The sequence below is a fragment of the Oncorhynchus tshawytscha genome, linkage group LG11 (genome assembly GCF_018296145.1).
Source record: "Oncorhynchus tshawytscha isolate Ot180627B linkage group LG11, Otsh_v2.0, whole genome shotgun sequence".
NCBI lineage: Eukaryota > Metazoa > Chordata > Actinopteri > Salmoniformes > Salmonidae > Oncorhynchus > Oncorhynchus tshawytscha.
This window is the reverse complement of record NC_056439.1, coordinates 16,687,641-16,709,925: the sequence shown is the minus strand read 5'-3', so window position 1 is coordinate 16,709,925 and position 22,285 is coordinate 16,687,641. Positions and strand designations below refer to the sequence as shown.

At 41.6% G+C, this 22,285-nt stretch overlaps 1 protein-coding gene across 5 annotated transcripts; it reads right to left on the bottom strand.

Annotated features, from left to right (window-relative positions):
• Nucleotides 1–1,319: 1,319 nt before the first annotated feature.
• On the bottom strand, nucleotides 1,320–21,661 carry LOC112261501 (forkhead box protein O3). 5 transcript variants are annotated; one of them, XM_024436883.2, is made up of 4 exons: nucleotides 20,335–21,661; nucleotides 20,000–20,123; nucleotides 19,246–19,862; nucleotides 1,320–4,862 (listed from the first exon to the last, which is right to left on the bottom strand). In XM_024436883.2, the coding sequence occupies exons 3-4, from the start codon at nucleotides 19,822–19,824 to the stop codon at nucleotides 3,498–3,500; spliced, it is 1,944 nt and encodes a 647-aa protein (XP_024292651.1). In that variant the 5' UTR covers nucleotides 19,825–19,862; nucleotides 20,000–20,123; nucleotides 20,335–21,661; the 3' UTR covers nucleotides 1,320–3,497. The 5 variants fall into 5 exon arrangements, with proteins under 5 accessions (XP_024292651.1, XP_024292652.1, XP_024292650.1 ...); XM_024436884.2 differs by having other exon boundaries at nucleotides 20,000–20,119; XM_024436882.2 differs by having other exon boundaries at nucleotides 20,511–21,661.
• Nucleotides 21,662–22,285: the final 624 nt, after the last annotated feature.

Here is a 22,285-nt window from a genome sequence, read left to right as displayed (position 1 = left end):
GTTGTCCAGTGTCACCATGGAGACTATGGTGCCATAAAAGTCTAAACAGACCTACACATACTTTTGAACTCTAGAGGGCACCAGAACTTCAATAACTCCCCTTGATCCAACAGGATTGCTGACCTATGCAAATCGTAATTTTCTGATAGACAATGACCATATGCCAAAATGTATTTTTCAAATGTATCAATTTGTGGTAATATTTGTCTGTGCTGTTTCTTTCATTGGTGAATACACTTAATTCTTAATACACTTAATTATCTCTGAATAATTTCACTATGCTCTTGTAGAATATTTTCAGTGATAATCTTTTTAGCAGATTTTTGTTTTTGTTTTCATAAAGACAATTACATCACTCAATGAAATCACAATGATAAAGTTCTGTTTTAAATTTCCAAAGCAATGATCAGCAATTTAGAGAAGTCAGGTGTACCTTGCAGCAATACAATGCAATGATCTCTTGGTGGTAGATATTTACCTACTGTACATTTCAAATACTTCATTATTCTATTATCAGCTCCCCTAGCTGGATTTAAATAGCTCAACATGCTCACTTCTCTTGGATACAGGAAAGCCGATTGGCTCCAACAGAGGATGGGCACATCCAATAAAAAATGGTCACACGGTGCACTTCTACCAATAAATACTCAAGGACAAGGGAGTTTCATAATTCCTTTGTCACCAGCAGGAGAAGAGAGGCTGTGATAGCCTGGACTGAACTGCATGGCGACTGTGATTGTGGATGGAGGATTAACAAGAATGCAATATCCTGGTGCCCCCTTGATATCAAATCATTTTTGGGGGGAGGCAGGTAGCCTAGTGGTTAGAGCGTTGGGCCAATAACCATAAAGGTTGCTGGATCAAATCCCTGAGCTGACAAAGTAAAAATGTGTAAAAACTCACTGTTTCCCAGTAGGCTGTCATTGTAAATAAGAACTTGTTCTTAACTGACTTGCCTGGTTAAATAAAAAAAAACATGCCTTTGTTGTTGAATTTATGAATTAAGTGTGCGTCCACACACCGTGCTATTCCTATCACAAAAAGGCAGTACTCCGTTTTTATTTAACCATCTGGTTGCTATCAATCCCCCATTTTAAGATGGCATGTTTCCCTAGCAACCATTTTCTATAGCATGATGTCTGAGGACAAAGGACATATAGGAAATCGAATAATGTTCTTAGAATGCCCCCTTTTTGTCTTCAATCCATTTTTGCTAGTTTACACTTGCAGTAGCGGTGGAGTATTTAAAAAAAGAATACATGTAGAGACGGATATAAATATTCAATACAATAAAAGAACAAGACACATTTTCAAGACGATTTATAGTGTTTCACAAAGCTTTTATTTACATGCACCATTTCTTAGACCGACGTTACATCATCCAAAGTGGAAATACATAAGGAAATGCCAACAAAACATCAAGTAGAGTGACGTCATTTAGGACCAGCAAAGTTAATAAGATCATAGGTAGGCAGTGAGTGATCTACAGTACGAGAAATAATACTGCAATATTACTTTAATGATGATACTAAACAAAAATTATTTCAGCATAAAACCAGCCAGCCAAATGGTTAATATCTAATCATCGTGAAACCAAATCCAAGTACTGTATTCAAAATATGTTGTATCAGGTCTAAATCCATCTACATTTATTTCATAGAACTCCTATGTCGGTAGCGTTAAGAATTACATCGATGTCAAGAAAATAAGGAGTCATTAAAACTCCTAACATTTTCAATACAATAGCATAGGACACCCGTAAAGCTTGTACAATGTATGTTGACTCGACATTTTGGTAATAATCTCTTCACTTAATCCTATTCCATGTCAGAAATCGGCTCATTATATTATTTTTGGGGCAATAATTTAAACAGAATGTTAAGAGTTTATTGCTTCTGATTCTGTATGGAATGGGCCATTCAATAATCTGATATTTCAGGCTTTGCCTAAATGTCAATATTTAGCATGAGTAAATGTTTATCCAATGTACAAAAATAGGATTTTTGTAAGATGTAATTCCTTTCGGTGTTCAAAATAAGTAAAAATACAAAGTAGATCCATTCTCATTGGATGAGATTGTAAACTTAACCCTTAGGTTGACCCTTTTTTGTTCTTACAAAGTATATTGGAAAAACCACGAGTTAAATCCATTGTTAAATTATTGTGAAAGTCGTTTTGCCTGTAGAATTTCACTTTATCCCTTATTTCTACTAAAGCGTGTGCTGAACAAAGTACATTCTCAATGTTTTCGTTTATTGGATTTCTTGAACGTGGAAAAGATTTGTCAATATTCAAGAAGATATTGTACTGTTATTGTTCCCTATTTAAAAGCCATCTAAAATGGTATGCTACCATGCAACTGCCAGTCTTTTTTATACAACGCTTTTCCTTAAAGGTCCTGCATGGTCAATCCAACATCTGCAATGGCCGTGCAGCATTCAGAGCTATGCGGCCTCTGCAGAAGTCAGAAGAAGTCAAACTTCTTGCGCTTCGCATGAGCTGTTGGAAGTCGTCAAGGAAGTTAATATGTGTTTATAAAGCACCTTCCGCCCCCCACGTACCGTCGACCAATCATGTCAATGCAGAGCTATGCGGAGCCCTAAGTATTATTACAAAATTTGGGAGGCGCACGGCAATGCGGTGCGGAGCTCGATTTGGCCTCTGCAAGCCTCCAAGAGGCTCTGCAATTGCGTCAAAACCTCTATACGGAGCATCTGGATCGCATTTCCAGAGCAATCATGAATTGCTATAAAGCTTCCTAGAGTAGGAGTGCTGATCTAAAAGGCTAAACTGATCCTGTATCAGCACTCATACTCAGAAATGCTTTATTGAATACAGGCCATGTTATAGTGCAGAGTCTGACATTGCAACTTTACAAAGCAGAGACTTCTCTCAGGAGTATTGAATACCAAAATCACAGAAGAAAATTAACCAAACATCACATACATACAGTACAATTAACGCCATGTGGTTAACCTTGCTTTTGATGACGTTAAACATTTATAAGCTAAATGTTTTACGATACAGGTGCATGGAATGGTTCTTTGATGCAAGGCGTTTCAAAGATACACAATTGCTTTTTCCAACTTATTTCTTTAGTCCTCTTTTCTGCTGAGAACATACCGGTAAAAGCATACAAAGCTGAATCAAGTATATACAAAATAATGGTAACATTCTCTGGAGCTTGTTAGATGTAAACAGGCAGTCAACCACACTGGAGTGACGGCTGGTTTGGCAAAAAATATTGTGTTGGTTAATGTATAGTTAAGAAATATGACATGGGAAGCTGGGTAAAAATAAAATAAAATAAAAAACATTTCATTTTAATATCAGTGTTTACAAATCACCACATAAGGATAAATCCCTGAGACTTAAAATAAGTGTCTATTTCACATTTTAACTTCACATTTACTAAAATCCCACTGATAATACGGATGGTTCCTGTCTCAACTCCCAACACAGAGACTAAACAGAGCTCCACAGTCCTGGGCCTGTATTCACAAATCATCAATGCAGTCAGCGTCCATCAGCTCATTACGGATGATAGTGTCCATGTCACAGTCCAGGCTGCTGTTGAACACGTCCAAATCCAGATCGTCAGGGATGGGAAAGCGGTCTGGAGCGATCAACTGAAATGGGTTTTCAGAGGTGCTGTTGTTGGTACCAGAGCCACCAAGCTGCATAGAAGAGTTTCTACTGGGAGACGGTAGGTGCTGGAGAAGCTGCTTGGCCTGCTGGTCCAAGTCATTGCTTGAGCACAACACTTCATTGCTCGGTGTAGACAAGCCAGCCTGAGCCCGCCAACCAGGCATTAAGGAAGTCTGGGAATTCAGACCCGCAGCACCGTCCCAGTTTGATGACATCATAGGGTCCTTGCGAAGCAGCATGGCATTCCGCCGGGAATTCTGGGACAAAGTGACAGAGGCGCTGGCTTGTGACATCAGTGGGTCAGAGTGCGTGAGCATGATGTCGCTGACATGGCTGCCATGTGTCTCCAGGCTCAGCAGGTCCTGTAGGGCGTGGTGGTGGTTGAAACGAGAGGACAGGCAGGAGAAGGAAGCTTGGTGGTTCTCTTGGATGGTCTGCATGGGGGACTGGCGTAGGGAGGTCACTGAGGAGGACGGGGGGCTGAGCTGGAAGATGGAGATGGCAGACCCGTAGCTGCCGGAAGATGGAATGCCCAGACTACTACTACCACCTCCTGAACAGCTGAAGGTTAACACTGAGCTCCCCATCTGATTGGGTCCTCCGCTCTCCACCTCCTGCCCCAGGGGCTGCTGGGACGCCGTCAAGCTGATGTTGTCCAGAAGGTCGCCCATCAGATCGTCAGGGAGCCCATCATTAAGGTTCATAGTGAGGGCTAGGTCGGCCAGACCTAGGGGGCCGGTGGAGGGGGACAAACTGCTGGGACTGGAGTAGAGCATGGGGGAGAGGGGAGAGATGGAGTCGTCATCCAGCGCCTCGTCCAGCTCTGGGTTGGCCAGGATGGGGGAAAGGCGCCCGCTGATTGTGCTGGCGTTGGAGTTGGTGCGAGACCTGAAGTCCGTCCAGGCATCCAGTTCGTCGCTGCTGCGAGACGTGGGACTTCCTGTCCACTTGGACAAGCTAGAGGATAAGGATAAACTCTCGGAGCTGCCATCTTGGACGGCCTGTAGGCCTAGAGATGCCTTCTTCTTGGCGGCGCGGCCTCGAGCACCTTTGATCAACTTGTTGCTGTTGTCCATGGATACGGCCCGTCGTCGTGGAGCTTTGCCGCCTTTCCCGCCCTCAGGGTTGACCATCCACCAGGAACTTTTCCCCGTTCCTTCATTCTGCACCCGCATGAAACGACTGTGGAGAGACAGGTTGTGTCGGATGGAGTTCTGGAGAGAGAGGAAAGGGTTAGTTTTGTGTGACACTTTAACAGGAGGTTAATACAATATTGTTACCTGTTTAATTACAGTGTTACTATACAGATCTAAGAGAAACAATATATAAAAACACGTTTTTGATGGAGAAAGAGCCCAATGCATGTGAATTTTTGCAGTATTGATTTCATTCCTGATGTAAATGTGTGGATTGTCTTTGATGTTAAAGATTCTTGGTGGTAAAATTGCTCCAAAAAAAGCAGTTTTTATATGGAGACTTGTGAAAAAATGTTTTAACCTCTGTATATATATTTTTTTACATTACATTTAAAAAAAAAGGCCTGTGCTCAATCATACATACACACTGGACATAAAGCTGAGAAGCAAAGTAAAAGGGAGAAAACAATAATATACACACACTGGTTATTACACTGCAGTTATACAATGTGTGGGTCTTCTACTCAGAGAGACAGTATTCCACTGCAACTGTGACCTATTTTCTGTCTGCTGCTGTAAAAGGCCTAACAGATTTCCCTGGAGATATTCTCCACCATGTAGCTTCTAAATGAAAAGGGCTGGAGTCTGTCTGTCCATTCAGGTTACACTAACAGGGAGTCCTGCCACAGAGCGAAGCAAAAGGAGAGCAGGGGAGAGGAGGAACCGCGGTAAGTCATCTCTGGGTATGCGGCACCAGGGCTTAGAGAGGGGTGGGTTAATGAGAGATGTACGGATAAGTGTGAGTCCTAAGTCAAGGGTAGTCCTAAGTGCCTCTACCATTTTGCCTCGCAAAATCTGATATGCACACGTCTGCCTACTATGCAAAGCTGGACATTTCTGTGATGTGAGATAGATCACTGACCAAACCGGCCTATTCTTTCCTATGGGTCAGTGGGCTGTTTTGTCTGTATTTGAATATGGGTCAATGGTTTGGTCTGTTGACATCAAACTTCCCGAAAACCCCTCGGTCAGTGACTCGCTCCAAGCCAATTACATGATTAAACTAAGCAGAGAAACACTTTTATCATCCAGTCAGGAGTGAAACATGCTTCTCTTTTCCTGCACTGTTAATGTATGACTCATCAGTCGTTCTTTTACTTATTGACTAGCCTGGCAGGGTTGATACGACTTTGCAACATGCCAACAACTGTGGGTATGACTATGGTTAGCTGTAAAGCTGGAAATTGGCAGGGACCTCATGATACAATATCACGATATCTACACTACCGGTCAAAAGTTTTAGAACACCTACTCATTCAAGGGTTTTTCTTAATTTGTACTATTTTCTACATTGTATAGTGAAGAAATCAAAACTATGAAATAACACGTATGGAATCATGTAGTAACCAAAAAAAGGTGTTATAAACAAATCAAAATATATTTTATATTTAAGATTCTTCAAAATAGCCACCCTTTGCCTTGATGACAGCTTTGCACACTCTTGGCATTCTCTCAACCAGCTTCATGAGGTAGTCCCTTGGAATGCATTTAAATGCATTTAGCAGGTGTGCTTTGTTAAAAGTTCATTTGTGGAATTTCTTTCCTCCTTAATGCGTTTGAGCCAATCAGTTGTGTTGTGACAAGTTAAGGGGGTATACAGAAGATAGCCCTATTTGATAAAAGACCAAGTCCATATTGTGGCAAGAAAAGCTCAAATAAGCAAAGAGAAACGACAGTCCATCATTACTTTACTTTTTTGGTTAGTAGATGATTCCATATGTGTTATTTCATAGTTTTGATGTCTTCACTGTTATTCTACAATGTAGAAAATAGTAAAAAATAAAGAAAAACCCTTGACTGAGTAGGTGTTCTAAAACTTTTGACCGGTAGTGTAGGTGCTGACATGATATGCACTGCGATTCTCAATGCACTGCGATTCAATACTGCCATTTAATATACAGCTGAAGCGTTTACATACACTTAGGCTGGAGTCATTAAAACTAATTTTTCAACCACTCCATAAACGTATTGTTAACCAAAACTATATCTTTGTGCATGACACAAGTCATTTTTGGAAAATACCAGAAAATGAAGTCATGGCGTTAGAAGATTCTGATAGGCTAATTGATATCATTTGAGTCAATTGGAGGTGTACCTGTGGATGTATTTCAAGGCCTACCTTCAAACTCAGTGCCTCTTTGCTTGACATCATGGGAAAATCAAAAGAAATCAGCCAAGACCGCAGGAAAAAATTGTAGACGTCCACAAGTGTGGTTCATCCTTGGGAGCAATTTTCAAACGCCTGAAGGTACCACATTCATCTGTACAAACAACAGTACGCAAGTATAAACACCATGGGACCACGCAGCCGTCATACCGCTCAGGAAGGAGACAAGTTCTGTCTCAGAGACATTGGTGCGAAAAGGGCAAATCAATCCCAGACCTTGTGAAGATGCTGGAGGAAGCAGGTACAAAAGTATCTATATCCACAGTAAAACGAATCCTATATCGACATAACCTGAAAGGCCGCTCAGCAAGGAAGAAGCCACTGCTCCAAAACCGCCATAAAAAAAGCCAGACTACGGTTTGCAACTGTACATGGGGACAAAGATCTAACTTTTTGGAGAAATGTTCTCTGGTCTGATGAAACAAAAATAGAACTGTTTGGCCATAATGACCATAGTTATGTTTGGAGGAAAAAGGGGGAGGCTTGCAAGCCGAAGAACACCATCCCAACCGTGAAGCACGGCGGTGGCAGCATCATGTTGTGGGGGTGCTTCACTGCAGGAGGGACTGGTGAACTTCACAAAATAGATGGCATCATGAGGACGGAAAATGATGTGGATATATTGAAGCAGCATCAGTCATGAAGTTAAAGCTTGGTCGCAATTGGGTCTTCCAAATGGACAATGACCCCAAGCATACTTCCAAAGTTGTGGCAAAATGGCTTAAGGACAACAAAGTCAAGGCATTGGAGTGGCCATCACAAAGCCCTGATCTTAATCCCATAGAAGATTTGTGGGCAGAACTGAAAAAGCATGTGCGAGCAAGGAGGCCTACAAACCTGACTCAGTTACACCATCTCTGTCAGGAGGAATGGGCCAAAACTCACCCAACTTATTGTGGTTAGCTAGAGGAAGGCTACACGAAACGTTTGACCCAAGTTAAACAATGCTACTAAATACTAATTGAGTGTATGTAAACTTCTGACCCATTGGGAATGTGATGAAAGAAATAAAAGCTGAAATAAAATCACTACTATTTTTCTGACATTTCACATTCTTAAAAAAAAAGTGGTGATCCTAACTGACCTAAGACAGGGGATTTTTCCTAGGAATAAACTGAGTTTAAATGTATTTGGCTAAGGTGTATGTAAACGTCCGACTTCAACTGTACAATACTGCCAAAGATATTGCTCACCATGTCTGCTGCAGAGGGACAAGAGAGAGCCATAAGAAAACGAGTTGTGATCAGACATAGAAATAAAAAAATGCTGGAAACATGCTGGCTCGCCATTTTAAAAAGAAGATCGAGAACGACAAATTCCGGAGTTTTGGCACAGGTACAGCTGACTAAGCGCTAGCTAGATTTAACTACTTATTATTATCATCATCAATTATTTTTGATAGATATCGCAATGCTCTGCTGTATCGATTTAGCTGATTAGGTTACACAAACCTACCGTATTCAGATTTAAATCTATACATTGTTGTATTATTGTTATTTTCACATGTATAATTGCAAGTAGAATGTGATCTCTATATTTTGATTTAAAAAAATATATTTTTGACCTTTATTTAACTAGGCAAGTCAGTTAAGAACAAATTCTTATTTACAACGACAGCCTACCCTGGCACAAACCCGGATTGGGCTAATTGCGCGCCGCCCTATGGGACTCCCAATCACGGCCAGTTGTGAGCCTGGAATCGACCCAGGGTCTGTAGTGACGCCTCTAGCAGTGAGATGCAGTGGGAGCCCAATATGCAGTGCTTTCTGTAAAAAGACAGAACTAAAAGCACCCACTGTAGCGCTCCCCTCCCCCACACTGTCATTCAACAGCAGCAGCCGGTAGCAGCCTTTGATCAAAGCCTCCTTGTGAACAGACCGACAAACCGACAGACATACAAACCGACAGACACCAGAATTTTGCCAGTCTACACAAAGCAACGCCAGATCTAGAGTAAACCGGCAGCACGCCTCTTCCCCCTCTATTTCTCGCCTCGCTCACATCATCCCTGTCTCTCCCTCAGACACCCTCTATTTCTCCCTCCTATCAATCTCTCTCGGTCCCATCTCTCACTCCCTCTTACTGCTACACATTGACCTACATAGTTTCCAGTCAGCTGATTCTGATTCTTGTGCTCAGGCCACCAGCCAATAAAGAAAAATGGAGGTATGGAGCACAGCAGCCAATGGCAAGACTCCAATTGATTAAAAACAAACCATAGTAGGTAGACCCATAACACTGTACCAGGACAATAGCTACAGCAAAGGGTGCATTGTCTAGCAACCAGACATAATGCATCAATTCCGTAAAAAATAAGACTTAAACAAAATGTTTCAGGACAAATGTGCACTGAATAGGTAAGTTATGTATGGAACAAGTTGGGTTGACTGCAGGGCTAAATTACAAGTATATTCTAGGTTGAACAGAAGCACTAATGTATGACATAAAACATAGCGTTATTATCAAAGTGGTAGCTGAATTACCTACTGTATAGATTGACAACGTCAACGATTAGCCCCAAACCACTCTTCATAAAGGACATAATGCACCGACCTTGCCCCAGCTCAGCCGATACAGATAGACAACCTAAATCTTATATTCCTTAATGCCACACTGTCTAATAGCTGAGATAAACTACTGACCATAGAACTTTAGGCTAAATCCCTTCCTAATATGCAGACTAAACCTCTTCCTATGTGTACAGAGTATCAGTAGACTACTGTACCTAACCTATAGAAACTAAGACCTAAATGGTGATCTCTAAAGCCATCAGCATGCTTCAGTTCGGCTGGAGGCAAGCCGAATCGTTGTTTGAAAAACTAGGGAAAAAAAGCGGCAATAGTACTGTTTGTCCATTTTGAGACGCCGTAGCCAGTATACATGTCCTCAAAATAATTAGAATGAATCCAACTCAACACATCTGTTATTTTGAAATGATCTTAGCCACACAAAGATGTTTGGTGCAGTATTTCTCAATTAAAAAATCTCTCTCGTTGAATCACAAAGACTTTATTGAAGAATCCCTACTGTTGACCAATCACAGACGAAGGGTCATAGAATTCGGCAACCGACTTTGGCTTGCCTCAAGAAAAAAATGCTGTGTGCCCGAACAGTTGAAAAAACACTTACCGATGTCCAAAACTAACTAAAATGTCACAAAATGACATAACATACAGTGGGGAGAAGTATTTGATAACCTGCAAAATCGGCAGTTTCCTACTTACAAAGCATGTTGTAATTTTTTATCATAGGTACACATCAACTGTGAGAGACGGAATCTAAAACAAAAATCCAGAAAATCACATTGTATGATCTTTAAGTTATTCATTTGCATTTTATTGCATGACATAAGTATTTGATCACCTACCAACCAGTAAGAATTCCGGCTCTCACAGACTTGTTTCTTTAAGAAGCCCTCATGTTCTCCACTCATTACCTGTATTAACTGCACCTGCTTGAACTAGTTACCTGTATAAAAGACACCTGTCCACACACTCAATCAAACAGACTCCAACCTCTCCACAATGGCCGAGAGCTGTGTAAGGAGCTGTGTAAGGACATCAGGGCTAAAATTGTAGACCTGCACAAGGCTGGGATGGGCTACAGGACAATAGGCAACCAGCTTGGTGAGAAGGCAACAACTGTTGGCGCAATTATTCGAAAATGGAAGAAGTTCACGATGACAGTCAATCATCCTCGGTCTGGGGCTCCATGCAAGATCTCACCTCGTGGGGCATCAATGATCATGAGGAAGGTGAGGGATCAGCCCAGAACTACACGGCAGGACCTGGTCAATGACCTGAAGAGAGCTGGGGCCACAGTCTCAAAGAAAACCATTAGTAACACAATACGCCATCATGGATTAAAATCCTGCAGCGCATGCAAGGTCCCCCTGCTCAAGCAAGCGCATGTCCAGGCCCATCTGAAGTTTGCCAATGACCATCTGGATGATCCAGAGGAGGAATGGGAGAAGATCACGTGGTCTGATGAGACAAAAATAGAGCTTTTTGGTCTAAACTCCACTCGCTGTGTTTGGAGGAAGAAGAAGGATGAGTACAACCCCAAGATCACCATCCCAACCGTGAAGCATGGAGGTGGAAACATCATTCTTTGGGGATGCTTTTCTGCAAAGGGGACAGGACTACTGCACCGTATTGAGGGGAGGATGGATGGGGCCATGTATCGCGAGATCTTGGCCAACAACCTCCTTCCCTCAGTAAGAGCATTGAAGATGGGTCGTAGCTGGGTATTCCAGCATGACAATGACCCAAAACACACAGCCAGGGCAACTAAGGAGTGGCTCCGTAAGAAGCATCTCAAGGTCCTGGAGTGGCCTAGCCAGTCTCCAGACCTGAACCCAATAGAAAATCTTTGGAGGGAGCTGAAAGTCCGTATTGCCCAGTGAAAGCCCCGAAACCTGAAGGATCTGGAGATGGTCTGTATTGAGGAGTGGGCCAAAATCCCTGCTGCAGTGTGTGCAAACCTGGTCAAGATCTACAGGAAACGTATGATCTCTGTAATTGCAAACAAAGGTTCCTGTACCAAATATTAAGTTCTGCTTTTCTGATGTATCAAATACTTATGTCATGCAATAAAATGCAAATTAATTACTTAAAAAATATACAATGTGATTTTCTGGATTTTTGTTTTAGATTCCGTCTCTCACAGTTGAAGTGTACCTATGATAAACATTACAGACCTCTACATGCTTTGTAAGTAGGAAAACCTGCAAAATCGGCAGTGTATCAAATACTTGTTCTCCCCACTGTATACACAAAACTCTTCCGAACTGTTTCGGCTGGGAAGCATGCGGACGCCTTAACAGTGTGAGCCACCCACAAGTAATCATGAGTGGCTTGTTGCGTGACTATTTCCATGACTAGTTAGGTTCCCATCCAATTGGCGACAGACTTTCATGTGAATATTCAAAAATCTGCATGATGAAAATATGCGCATTTTCCCACCAGTGGTGGGTTTCCACCAAACTGACTTGTTGTGGATAAAAATCCGTGCGTGACAACATAGTACATTGTGCGCACTTTCTCACTTACGTTTTCAGGTACAGAATAAAAATGTAAAGTTTGATGTGCTTCCATCGCATTTTAAACTCAACCGATAGTTGTCAAAAACTGTTGCGTTAAATAGAAAATGTGCCTACTCTGGTATTGGTACACCTGCGCCCTAACAGCTCACAGATACAGCGCAGGTAGGCTGTGCGGGTAGGCTAATGATTCAACCATATACGCATCAGCAACGACAGCTAATGAAGTCACTGAAACCCTTAAAAAAGAGTTGCAGTCTGTTTTGGAATGGGTGGCCAGTAATAAACTGGTCCTGAACATCTCCAAAACTAAGAGCCATGTATTTGGTACAAATCATTCTTTAAGTTCTAGACCTCAGCTGAATCAGGTAATGAATCGTGTGGCTGTCGAACAAGTCGAGGAGACTAAATTACTTGGCGTTACCTTAGATTATAAACTGTTATGGTCAAAACATATAGATTCAATGGTTGTAAGGATGGGGAGAGGTCTGGCCGTAAAAAAAGAGATGCTCTGCTTTTTTGACAGCACACTCCAAAAAGCAAGTCTTGCAGGCTCTAGTTTTGTCTTATCTTGATTATCGAGTGGTCGAGTGCTGCAAGGAAATACCTAGTTAAGCAGCAGCTGGCCCAGTAACAGAGTGGCACGTCTTGTTCTTCATCATTGTAATCAGAGGGCTGATATAAATACTATGCATGCCAGTCTATTGGCTAAGAGTTGAGGAGAGACTGACTGCATCACTTATTTTTATAAGAAACATTAATGTGATGAAAATCCCAAATTGTTTGCATAGTCAACTTACACACAGCTCTGACACACACACACTTATCCCACTAGACATCCCACCAGGGGTCTTTTCACAATCCACGCAGTGCACGCTGACCAGGTCGCTAGGTGCACGGTGTTTCCTCTGACACATTGGTGTGGCTGGCTTCCGGGTTGGATGCGCACTGTGTTAAGAAGCAGTGCGGCTTGGTTGGGTTGTGTTTCGGAGGACGCATGGCTCTCGACCTTCGTCTCGCCCAAGCCCATATGGGAGTTGTAGCGATGAGACAAGATAGTAACTACTAACAATTGGATACCACAATCCACAAATCCAGACAAATTCAAGAAAGCGTAGTATTATATAGAGCCCTTATTGCATGGAACTTCCTTCCATCTCAAACAAACAGCAAACTTGATTTAAAAAAACAGATAAAGCAACACCTCGCGGCACAACGCCTTTCCCCTATTTGACCTAGATAGTGTGTGTAGGCTACATGTTTTGAAAACGCTCTAACCACCTGCCTTACATTGCACTCCACGAGGAGCCTGTGTGGCAGGCTGACTACCTGTTACACGAGGGCAGCAAGAAGCCAAGGTAAGTTGCTAGCTAGCATTAAACATATCTTATTAAAAAAAATCTATCTTGAAATAATCACTAGTTAACTACACATGGCTGATGATATTACTCGTTTATCTAGCGTGTCCTGCGTTGCATATAATCGATGTGGTACCTGATAATTTCTCATCGAATCACAGCCGACTGACAAATAGGTGATGATTTAACAAGGGCATTTACGGAAAAAAAACAGTCGTTGCACCAATGTACCTAACCATAAACATCAATGCCTTTCTTTAAAATCAATACACAAGTATATATTTTTAAACCTGCATATTTAGTTAATATTGCCTGCTAACATGAATTTCTTATAACTAGGGAAATTGTGTCACTTCTCGTGTTCTGTGCAAGCAGTCAGGGTATATGCAGCAGTTTGAGCCGCATGGCTCGTTGCGAACTGTGTGAAGTCCATTTATTCCTAACAAAGGCCGTAATTAATTTTCCAGAATTGTACATAATTATGACATAACATTGAAGGTTGTGCAATGTAACAGCAATATTTAGACTTAGGGATGCCACCCGTTAGATGAAATACGGAAGTTTTCCGTATTTCACTGAAAGAATAAACTTTTTGTTTTCGAAATGATAGTTTCCGGATTCGACCATATTAATGACCTACGGCTCGTATTTCTGTGTGTTATTATGTTATAATTAAGTCTATGATTTGATATTTGATAGAGCAGTCTGACTGAGCCATAGTAGGCAGCAGCATTCTCGTAAGCATTCATTCAAACAGCACTTTCGTGCGTTTGCCAGCAGCTCTTCGCAATTCTTCAAGCCTATCAACTCCCGAGATTAGGCTGGTGCAAACGATGTGAAATGGCTAGCTAGCTAGCGAGGTGCGCGCTAATACCGTTTCAAACGTCACTCGCTCTGAGACTTGGAGTGGTTGTTCCCCTTGCTCTGCATGGGTAACGCTGCTTCGAGGGTGGCGGTTGTCGATGTGTTCCTGGTTCGAGCCCAGGTAGGAGCGAGGAGAGGGACGGAAGCTATACTGTTACACTGGCAATACTAAAGTGCCTATAAGAACATCCAATAGTTAAAAGGTATATGAAATACAAATCGTATAGAGAGAAATAGTCCTATAATTCCTATAATAACTACAACCTAAAACTTCTTACCTGGGAATATTGAAGATTCATGTTAAAAGGAACAACCAGCTTTCATATGTTCTCATGTTCTGAGAAAGGAACTTAAACGTTAGCTTTTTTCAATGGCATATATTGCACTTTCTTCTCCAACACTTTTCTTTGCAATATTTAAACCAAATTGAATAGGTTTCATTATTTATTTGAGGCTAAATTGATATTATTGATGTAATATATTAAGTTAAAATAAGTGTTCATTCAGTATTGTTGTAATTCTCATTATTACAAATTTACAAATTATTACAAATTTTTGGGTCCTCCAATAATCGGTATCGGCGTTGAAAAATCATAATCGGTCGACCTCTACTATTGATGTTCTGTATTATGTTTCATGGGGACCCCAGGAAGAGTAGCTGTTGCAACAACTAATGGGGATCCTAATAAAATACCAAATATCTACATGGAGATATTAGGGATAACAATATTTTTGTCAAACAATGATCATCAGGTCCATGTCCGAATACCATACTTAAAACTGCATACTATTTACTCATCGGCGCATACTATTTAGCGCGTACCGTTTAGTAAAAAGTATGCAGTATGCCACAACACAGCAGCGGCTCCTGATTGGCTTAGGTGGGGAGGGGCCGAGTGCGGTTGAATTTTTCCATTAACCAGCCTAAACTCTGAATAGAATAGGTTAGTTATAGGCCTCAGGCTGCCTATAACATTTGACCTACACCGCAGTAGACCATATAGCCCATGTATCCCGTTTAAAAAGGGCTGAAGTCAAACAGATCAGTTCCATTTCGACATATTTAGTGAAACCAAAGTGCTGTAACATATAAATGAAATCAAATAGCCTAGTACACACACCAAAACTTGGACAGCAACATAATAAACTAACACACTAATTATTGGGAAGGAGATCAAAATGATCCATAAACTAAATAGGTAGACTAGACAACAAAACTAAAACAATCCACATGTTCAACTCAAAAGCAGCCATTTCCCAAGTCCCCGGTGCCGACAGATTCAGAAATCAAAAGATTGTTTAGTATTTCATTTTAAAGCTCTGACGAAAGCCAAGGGAACAAATAACACTTCAGTGAGAAACTAGTAATCCACTTTGGGATTTGTAATTTAATTTTTTAAGAACGTTTCCAAAGATGCAATACTTGTGATCATTTTAAGGAGAACAAAAACTACTTAGCCTACATTTGAAAACCACCAAAAGAAGCTTTGTGCATCTTCCCAATTAAGTAGCCTAGTTTTGTTGTTTGCTACTTGAAGAGAACTTGCAGCCCACCTCTTCCAATGCAATGTGGAAAAGTTTGCATCAAATTCTACTAGACGACGAGCCAGAATGAGTATAAAATCCTGGGATTTAAACCATACGAAATGTCACATAGTATTAAAACATTCTATATTTGCATACTGAGAATGCGTCATTGCGTTGTTTCCCGCAATTAGTTGATTTTGGTAGCGCATCCCCATATCTAAATGATCAGCTGTTGTCAAAGCCGAAACGAGTATGACGTCCAGGCATTAACAGTATTCTTGATTCTCAACATGTCGTATACTATTAAGCTTTATTTTTTTGCATATTCAAACAGCCTACTATTGAGGACGCAAGTATGTATTCAGACACGGCCCATGTCACCCTCGTTATTGATTTATTGTTATAACTATGATCATTATCATAGTAATGATCCTAGTGGCGTTGCGGTCCAAGGCACTGCATCGCAGTGCTAGAGGCATCACTACAGACCCTGGTTCGATTCCATGCTGTATCATAACCGGTCGTGACTGGGAGTGCCATAGGGCGCCGCGTCTTCCGGGTTAGGGTTTGGCCGTCATTGTAAATAAGAATTTGACTGACTTGCCTAGTTAAATAAATGTTCAATAAAAATAAAACACAAAAATGTAAATTATTCCATTTCTGTAGACCCACAAACCTCTATCCAACAGTTGCACAGGATTACAAACCTAGACTATTTATATTTCCAGACCTCTTTTTTCCGTTTAAATCCAGCAAAGCTGAAGCTTTCATTAGACTCGATTCCATGACGGATGGATTGGTTTTCCAGGCCAAACTAATCCCCAGAATCAAACGGAGGCAAGAGACAACAGACCAGAGAAAGCCCTTTGCGGACCAAAATTATAGGCTTAAAGGGATATTTCAGGATTTTGGCAATGAAGACCTTTATCTACCTCCCAAGACTCAGATGAACTAATGGATACCATTTTTATGCCTCTGCATCCAGAAGGAAGTTGGAGGCAATTTTGTGAGCCAAAGATAACTAGCTTAGCGCAGAGACTGGAAGTCTTCGGGTACAGCTAGCATGCCACCAGTCTTTGTGCTAAGCGAGCGCTAACGCTAGTTAGCATTGGCTCGCGAAACTACCTCCAACTTCCTTCACAGCCAAAATCCTGAACTATCCCTTTAACGACCAGGTTATAAGGGCACTAAAAGAGAGGCCTCTGATGAGAGGGACTACCTGAACTAATGAATACTCCTCAGGAAAAACAATACTAATAAAATGGGAAAAGTGGATTAAGAAGTATCTCAACTCGGGAGAAATTAAAGGAAAATAACTACCTTCATTGGCTGTTGAGGCCAGGTAGTGGGGTCTTTTGTTTTCATCCTCAGCTGTATGCATCCATTTTAAATAATCAATGGCTATCATTCACCATCTACCATCACAATGAATAGCCCATCATTGGGTGCATCCCAAATGACAGCCTAATCCCTACATACTGTAGTGCATTGCATATGACCAGACCCTACGGGACCAGAGTAAAAACAAATGCACTATAAAAGGAAATAGGATGGCATTTGGGAAACAAATGTGTTTAACTGTGCCTTTGTTCTGATCATGTTACTGAAAACTGCTCTAATAAATAAACTCAGATCAAAAGGACACCATAACATAAAAATTGGTCACCCTAAATGTGTTTTAATTTAATAACATTTTTTTAATTTTCAACTGCTGACAAATATTCCTTTACAAGAAAAGTGTTTGTTGTAATTTGTTGCACTGAGCCGAGATCCCCTGCAGGCAAGAGGGCCTCTTCTACATGCAAGTACTCTGATAAGACGGTGGCAGTCAGAGGAACTCTCCACTCAGTGTTACAGTACGAGTAGCGTAAAGTGAAACTGAACAATTCGGTTTGAACCCAGGCTGACAGTATATAGCCTAAGTCTCCTAAACCAGAGCCATAGTGTAGGTCTATATGGTTCTGTCCTAAACTCGAGACAGCATCTGATTGCCCAGCTTTCTCTGAATGGTCTTCATCAAGAGGGCTGAATGACAATGTAGGTACCCATCTGCTTCTATTACAGCACTGTCATAGGCCGGGTGACAGGGGTGGTGTTGGCTGCACTCAGGAGGAGCCTCATGCAACAGTGATATCTGCATGGGGCGTCCCTTGTTTCTATCAGGCAGCCACACACTTTCCAATCCCAGCTGGTTATCATTTTTTTGTATGCATTGTAATTCCAGAAAATGTCCATAATATATCTGCCGCTGATTAGTGGAATGATATTGTTTTACGCAATTGTCCGCTCAATTTCAGTTTATGTGAGAAACCCTCTACTATGCAGTGTTTGGTATCATTGTACCATCTAAATCGCTGTGAAATATTTTTTCAATAACAAAAAATATAGTTTTTATAGTTGTTTGAAGCTGGCGGACCAAAATTTGTTGGTTTCAGTTTTGGTCCACCAGTTTCAAACTGTAAAAACGATATTTGTTACTGAAAATATATATTTCACAGCGATTTAGATGGTACAATGATAACAAGAACTGAAATTGAGCAAACAGTAGAATTTTAGCAACCAGGAAATGACAGCGATTTCCACTAGATAACGCTGCCACAAAGTCAGAACAGCTTTTCTCAGTTTGACAACATATGCCAATCCAGCGGGAGAACTCAATTGGCAAAAATCACAGCCAATCACAACACTGGTGGGTAAGTAACACTATGAAACACTATCATTCCACTATTAGCGCCAGATATATTACAGACATTTTCTGAAATTAAAATGCAAAAATCATTTTGATTTAAAAAAAAAAGTGTAGCACCTATAAGAACACTATGACCTCAGGCCATATAACCCCAGGAATGACAGGAAATTAGCTTTAAAACTGCATATTGTTCACTCCGCCCCATGGCAAAATGTGTAGAATTGCAGCAAATCTGATTTAAAAACTAAAACATTTTCTCTATGTCCAGTGTAGAATTGCAGGAAATATACCCTAAAAACGATAGTTATTTATTTTATCTCCACTGTCAAGAGGGGGAACAAATTTCACGTGGGGCCCCCAAAAGGCTAGGGCCGGCTCTGACTACATGTGTGGGTATGGATGTGGGTAAGTAGACCCGCGAGCCACTTGCGGCTCCTAATGCGTTGAGCTTTTGTGGCCCACACCCCTATCCCTGGTCTAGATGGAAGAAGAAGTCACACCAAAAAAAAATACTGTGAACCTTGGTATGTGTGTGTTTGAATACCCCGAGGGTGTCCCCTCACTACAATATCTACAGTATGTAGCCTACCTAAAACACATTAACTCCAAGTGAAAGCATTGTATATCTTTATCAATTCAGATGCCACCTGCAGATGACAGTACACACTAACACATGGGCTCACTCACACAGCCTTTGTTACAGTGTTATTACTGAAAGCATCATCCCATATCAGTGATGTCACCCTGCTGCTCACCTTCCAGCCTGCAGAGCTGTTGCTGTCTCCTTTGTCCTTGAAGTAAGGGACAGACCTCACCATCCACTCATAGATCTGGGATAATGTCAGCCTCTGGTCCGGGGAGCTCTCTATGGCCTGGGTGATGAGGTCCGCATAGGAGTAGTTCCCCCAGGCATTCCTCCTAGCTGAGGACTTCCTAGGTTGGGAGGCCAGGCCATTGAGAGCTGAGACAGCATGCGTCTGTGTGGACAAGGAGGACCCATCGACGTCATTCCCCTCCTCTTTGGAAGTGGGGTTTAGTACTTCTTCCTTAGTGGTGGTGGTGAAGCACGGGTGTTTAGAAGAGTTCTTTGTGTTCTGATGTATGGCTATGCCACCATTCACATTATTGACAGTGTACGAGCTAGAGCTGCTGGGTGCTGTGACATCATCATCCTCTTCCTCGGGAATGATGTCATCGTTTGATTCGGGCTTCCCTGCATTGGACTCTGGTCGAGGCAGAGGCCAGGTGCAAGACCTTGGTCGTTTCTGGGGCTCAAAGTCTGGATCGATGTCAATATCCTGAGAGAGTGGTTCATTGTGTGATACTTCAGCCATATTCCCCTCCTTGGTTTCTTGCTTGTATTCGGTATACACTGATCAACAAAGTTACATTCCATTAATAATAGGCTATTATTCGTTTGGTTATCATGCATAATATTAGCAATCAATCACCAGACTAATTTAAAGCATGTATAATGAGTCAAATGTGTCCAAGGTCCACATTCCACACCTCCAGCTGCTGATAGAACTCCACGTGCGTCCCGTCGACTGCCTTTTCTCTGATGATCGCAGCAACTTGATCGTGCGATTCAAAAGGCCATTGTTTCATGTGCATTTATTACTGCAGCGTCTGTCTGTAAACAAATTGATTTATTATACAAACGGCATTTTAAGTGACACAACAGAATTCCATCACCTATCTTGGGAATGGCGTGTAGCGCACCCTCTAGAATAACGTTAGCTAGCTACTGTATACAATCAACAGCGTTCCGTGTTTGTTTACTATTTCCAATATGCAGGTTACATTAAACAAATAAATTGCTTGCTAGCGATAAGAATCCACACCTTCACATTCCAAATGGGGCTGCCATCTTGACCATTTCCTTTCCAAATCCTTTATTAACCGTGTAGCTATGAGGAGCACCGCCGAGAGCTTTCATTCCCTGCCTCCAGTGAGCTACTGGTTACCATCGAGAAATTATTTTCAGCGTTTGCAACAAATGAAGAGTTCAGCTACTTACACAATGTTGCATGTCGAATTAATAAAACATTCGCTCTGCCTGTGATTCTGCTCCCTCTCCTCATCCCGAGCAGCGGTGCACACCACAAGCACAACCTCCAAGGCCATCTCCAGCTGGCTACTAATACCGTAGTCCCAGATGAAAGAAAAGACCTGCCCCCTGGATTGCACTGAAGGAATCGGAGTTAAAGTGACACGCTCACTCTATTGCATCATATTGATAGGTTGAAACATTTCAAGTAAAGGCAACATACCAAGACATTTAATACAATAATTATGCATAATTACAAAAGGTACTTACTTAGTATTTCAAATAATAATTATAATACTATTATAATCATGGAAGGCAAAACTACACATGGTACTACACAGTAAAGAGATATATATATATATCACTATATATAGTGTATAGAAAAGTATGTCCAAATGAGTGAATTCGGCAATTTCAGCCACACCCGTTGCTGACAAGTGTATAAAATCGGGCACACAGCCATGCAATCTCCATAGACAAACATTGGCAATAGAACGGCCTTACTGAAGAGCTCAGTGACTTTCAACGTAGCAGATAGAATGCCACCTTTCCAAAAAGTCAGTTTTTCACATTTCTGCCCCGGTCAACTATAAGTGCTGTTTGTATTTATTAAGGATCCCCATACTCTTCCAGAGGTCATACGCAATTTTAAATATTACATGACATTTCATAAGACTTTACACAATACATTAAGTGTTCCTTCGGGCCACTACTCTATCAAATATCTACAATACCTGTTATTGTGAAGTGGAAACTTCTAGGAGCAACAACGGCTGAGCCGCAAAGTGGTAGGCCAAAAAACAATTAGAACGGGACTGCCGGGTGCTGAAGTGAATCTGTCCTGGTTGCAACACTCTACCGAGTTCTAAACTGCCTCTGGACGCAAAGTCAGCACAATAACTGTTAGTCAGGGGCTTCATGAAATGGGCCGTACACAAGCCTAAGATCATCGTCGGCTGGAGTAGCTTAAAAGCTCGCTGCCAGTGAAAACGCGTTCTGGAGTGATGAATCACACTTCACCATCTGGCAGTCCGACGAACTAATCTGGGTTTGGCGGATGCCAGGAGAACGCTACCTGCCCGAATCTATAGCCCCAACTGTAAAGTTTGGTGGATGAGGAATAATGGTCAGGGGCTGTTTTTCATGGTTTGGGCTAGGTCCCTTTGTTCCAGTGAAGGGGAATCTTAACGCTACAGCATTCTAGACACTTCTGTGCTTCCAACTTTGTGGTAACAGTTATGTGAAGGCCCTTTCCTGTTTCAGCATGACAATGCCCCTGTGCATAAAGCGAGTTCCATACAGAAATAATTTGTTCAAGATCGGTGTGGAAGAACTTGACTAGCCTGCAAAGAGCCCTTACCTCAACCATCTAAAACCTTTGGGATGAATTGGAACGCCAACTGCGAGCTAGGCCTAATCGACCAAACATCAGTGCCGACCTCACTAATGCTCTTGCGGCTGAATGGAAGCAAGTCCCTTCAGCAATGTTCCAACATCTAGTGGAAAGCCTTCCCAGAAGAGTGGAGGCTGTTAAAGCATCAAAGGGGAGGACCAACTCCATATTAATTCCCATGATTTAGGAATGAGATGTTTGATGAGCAGATGTCCATACACTTTTGGTCATAAAGTGTATGTCATGTCAAACTACACAATTGTGCCCAGTAATCTGTGTTTCCTAGTTTGATCCTAGATGTTTGTACTCTTTCCCACTCCAATTATTTGACTTGACAATGAGTGACAAAGAG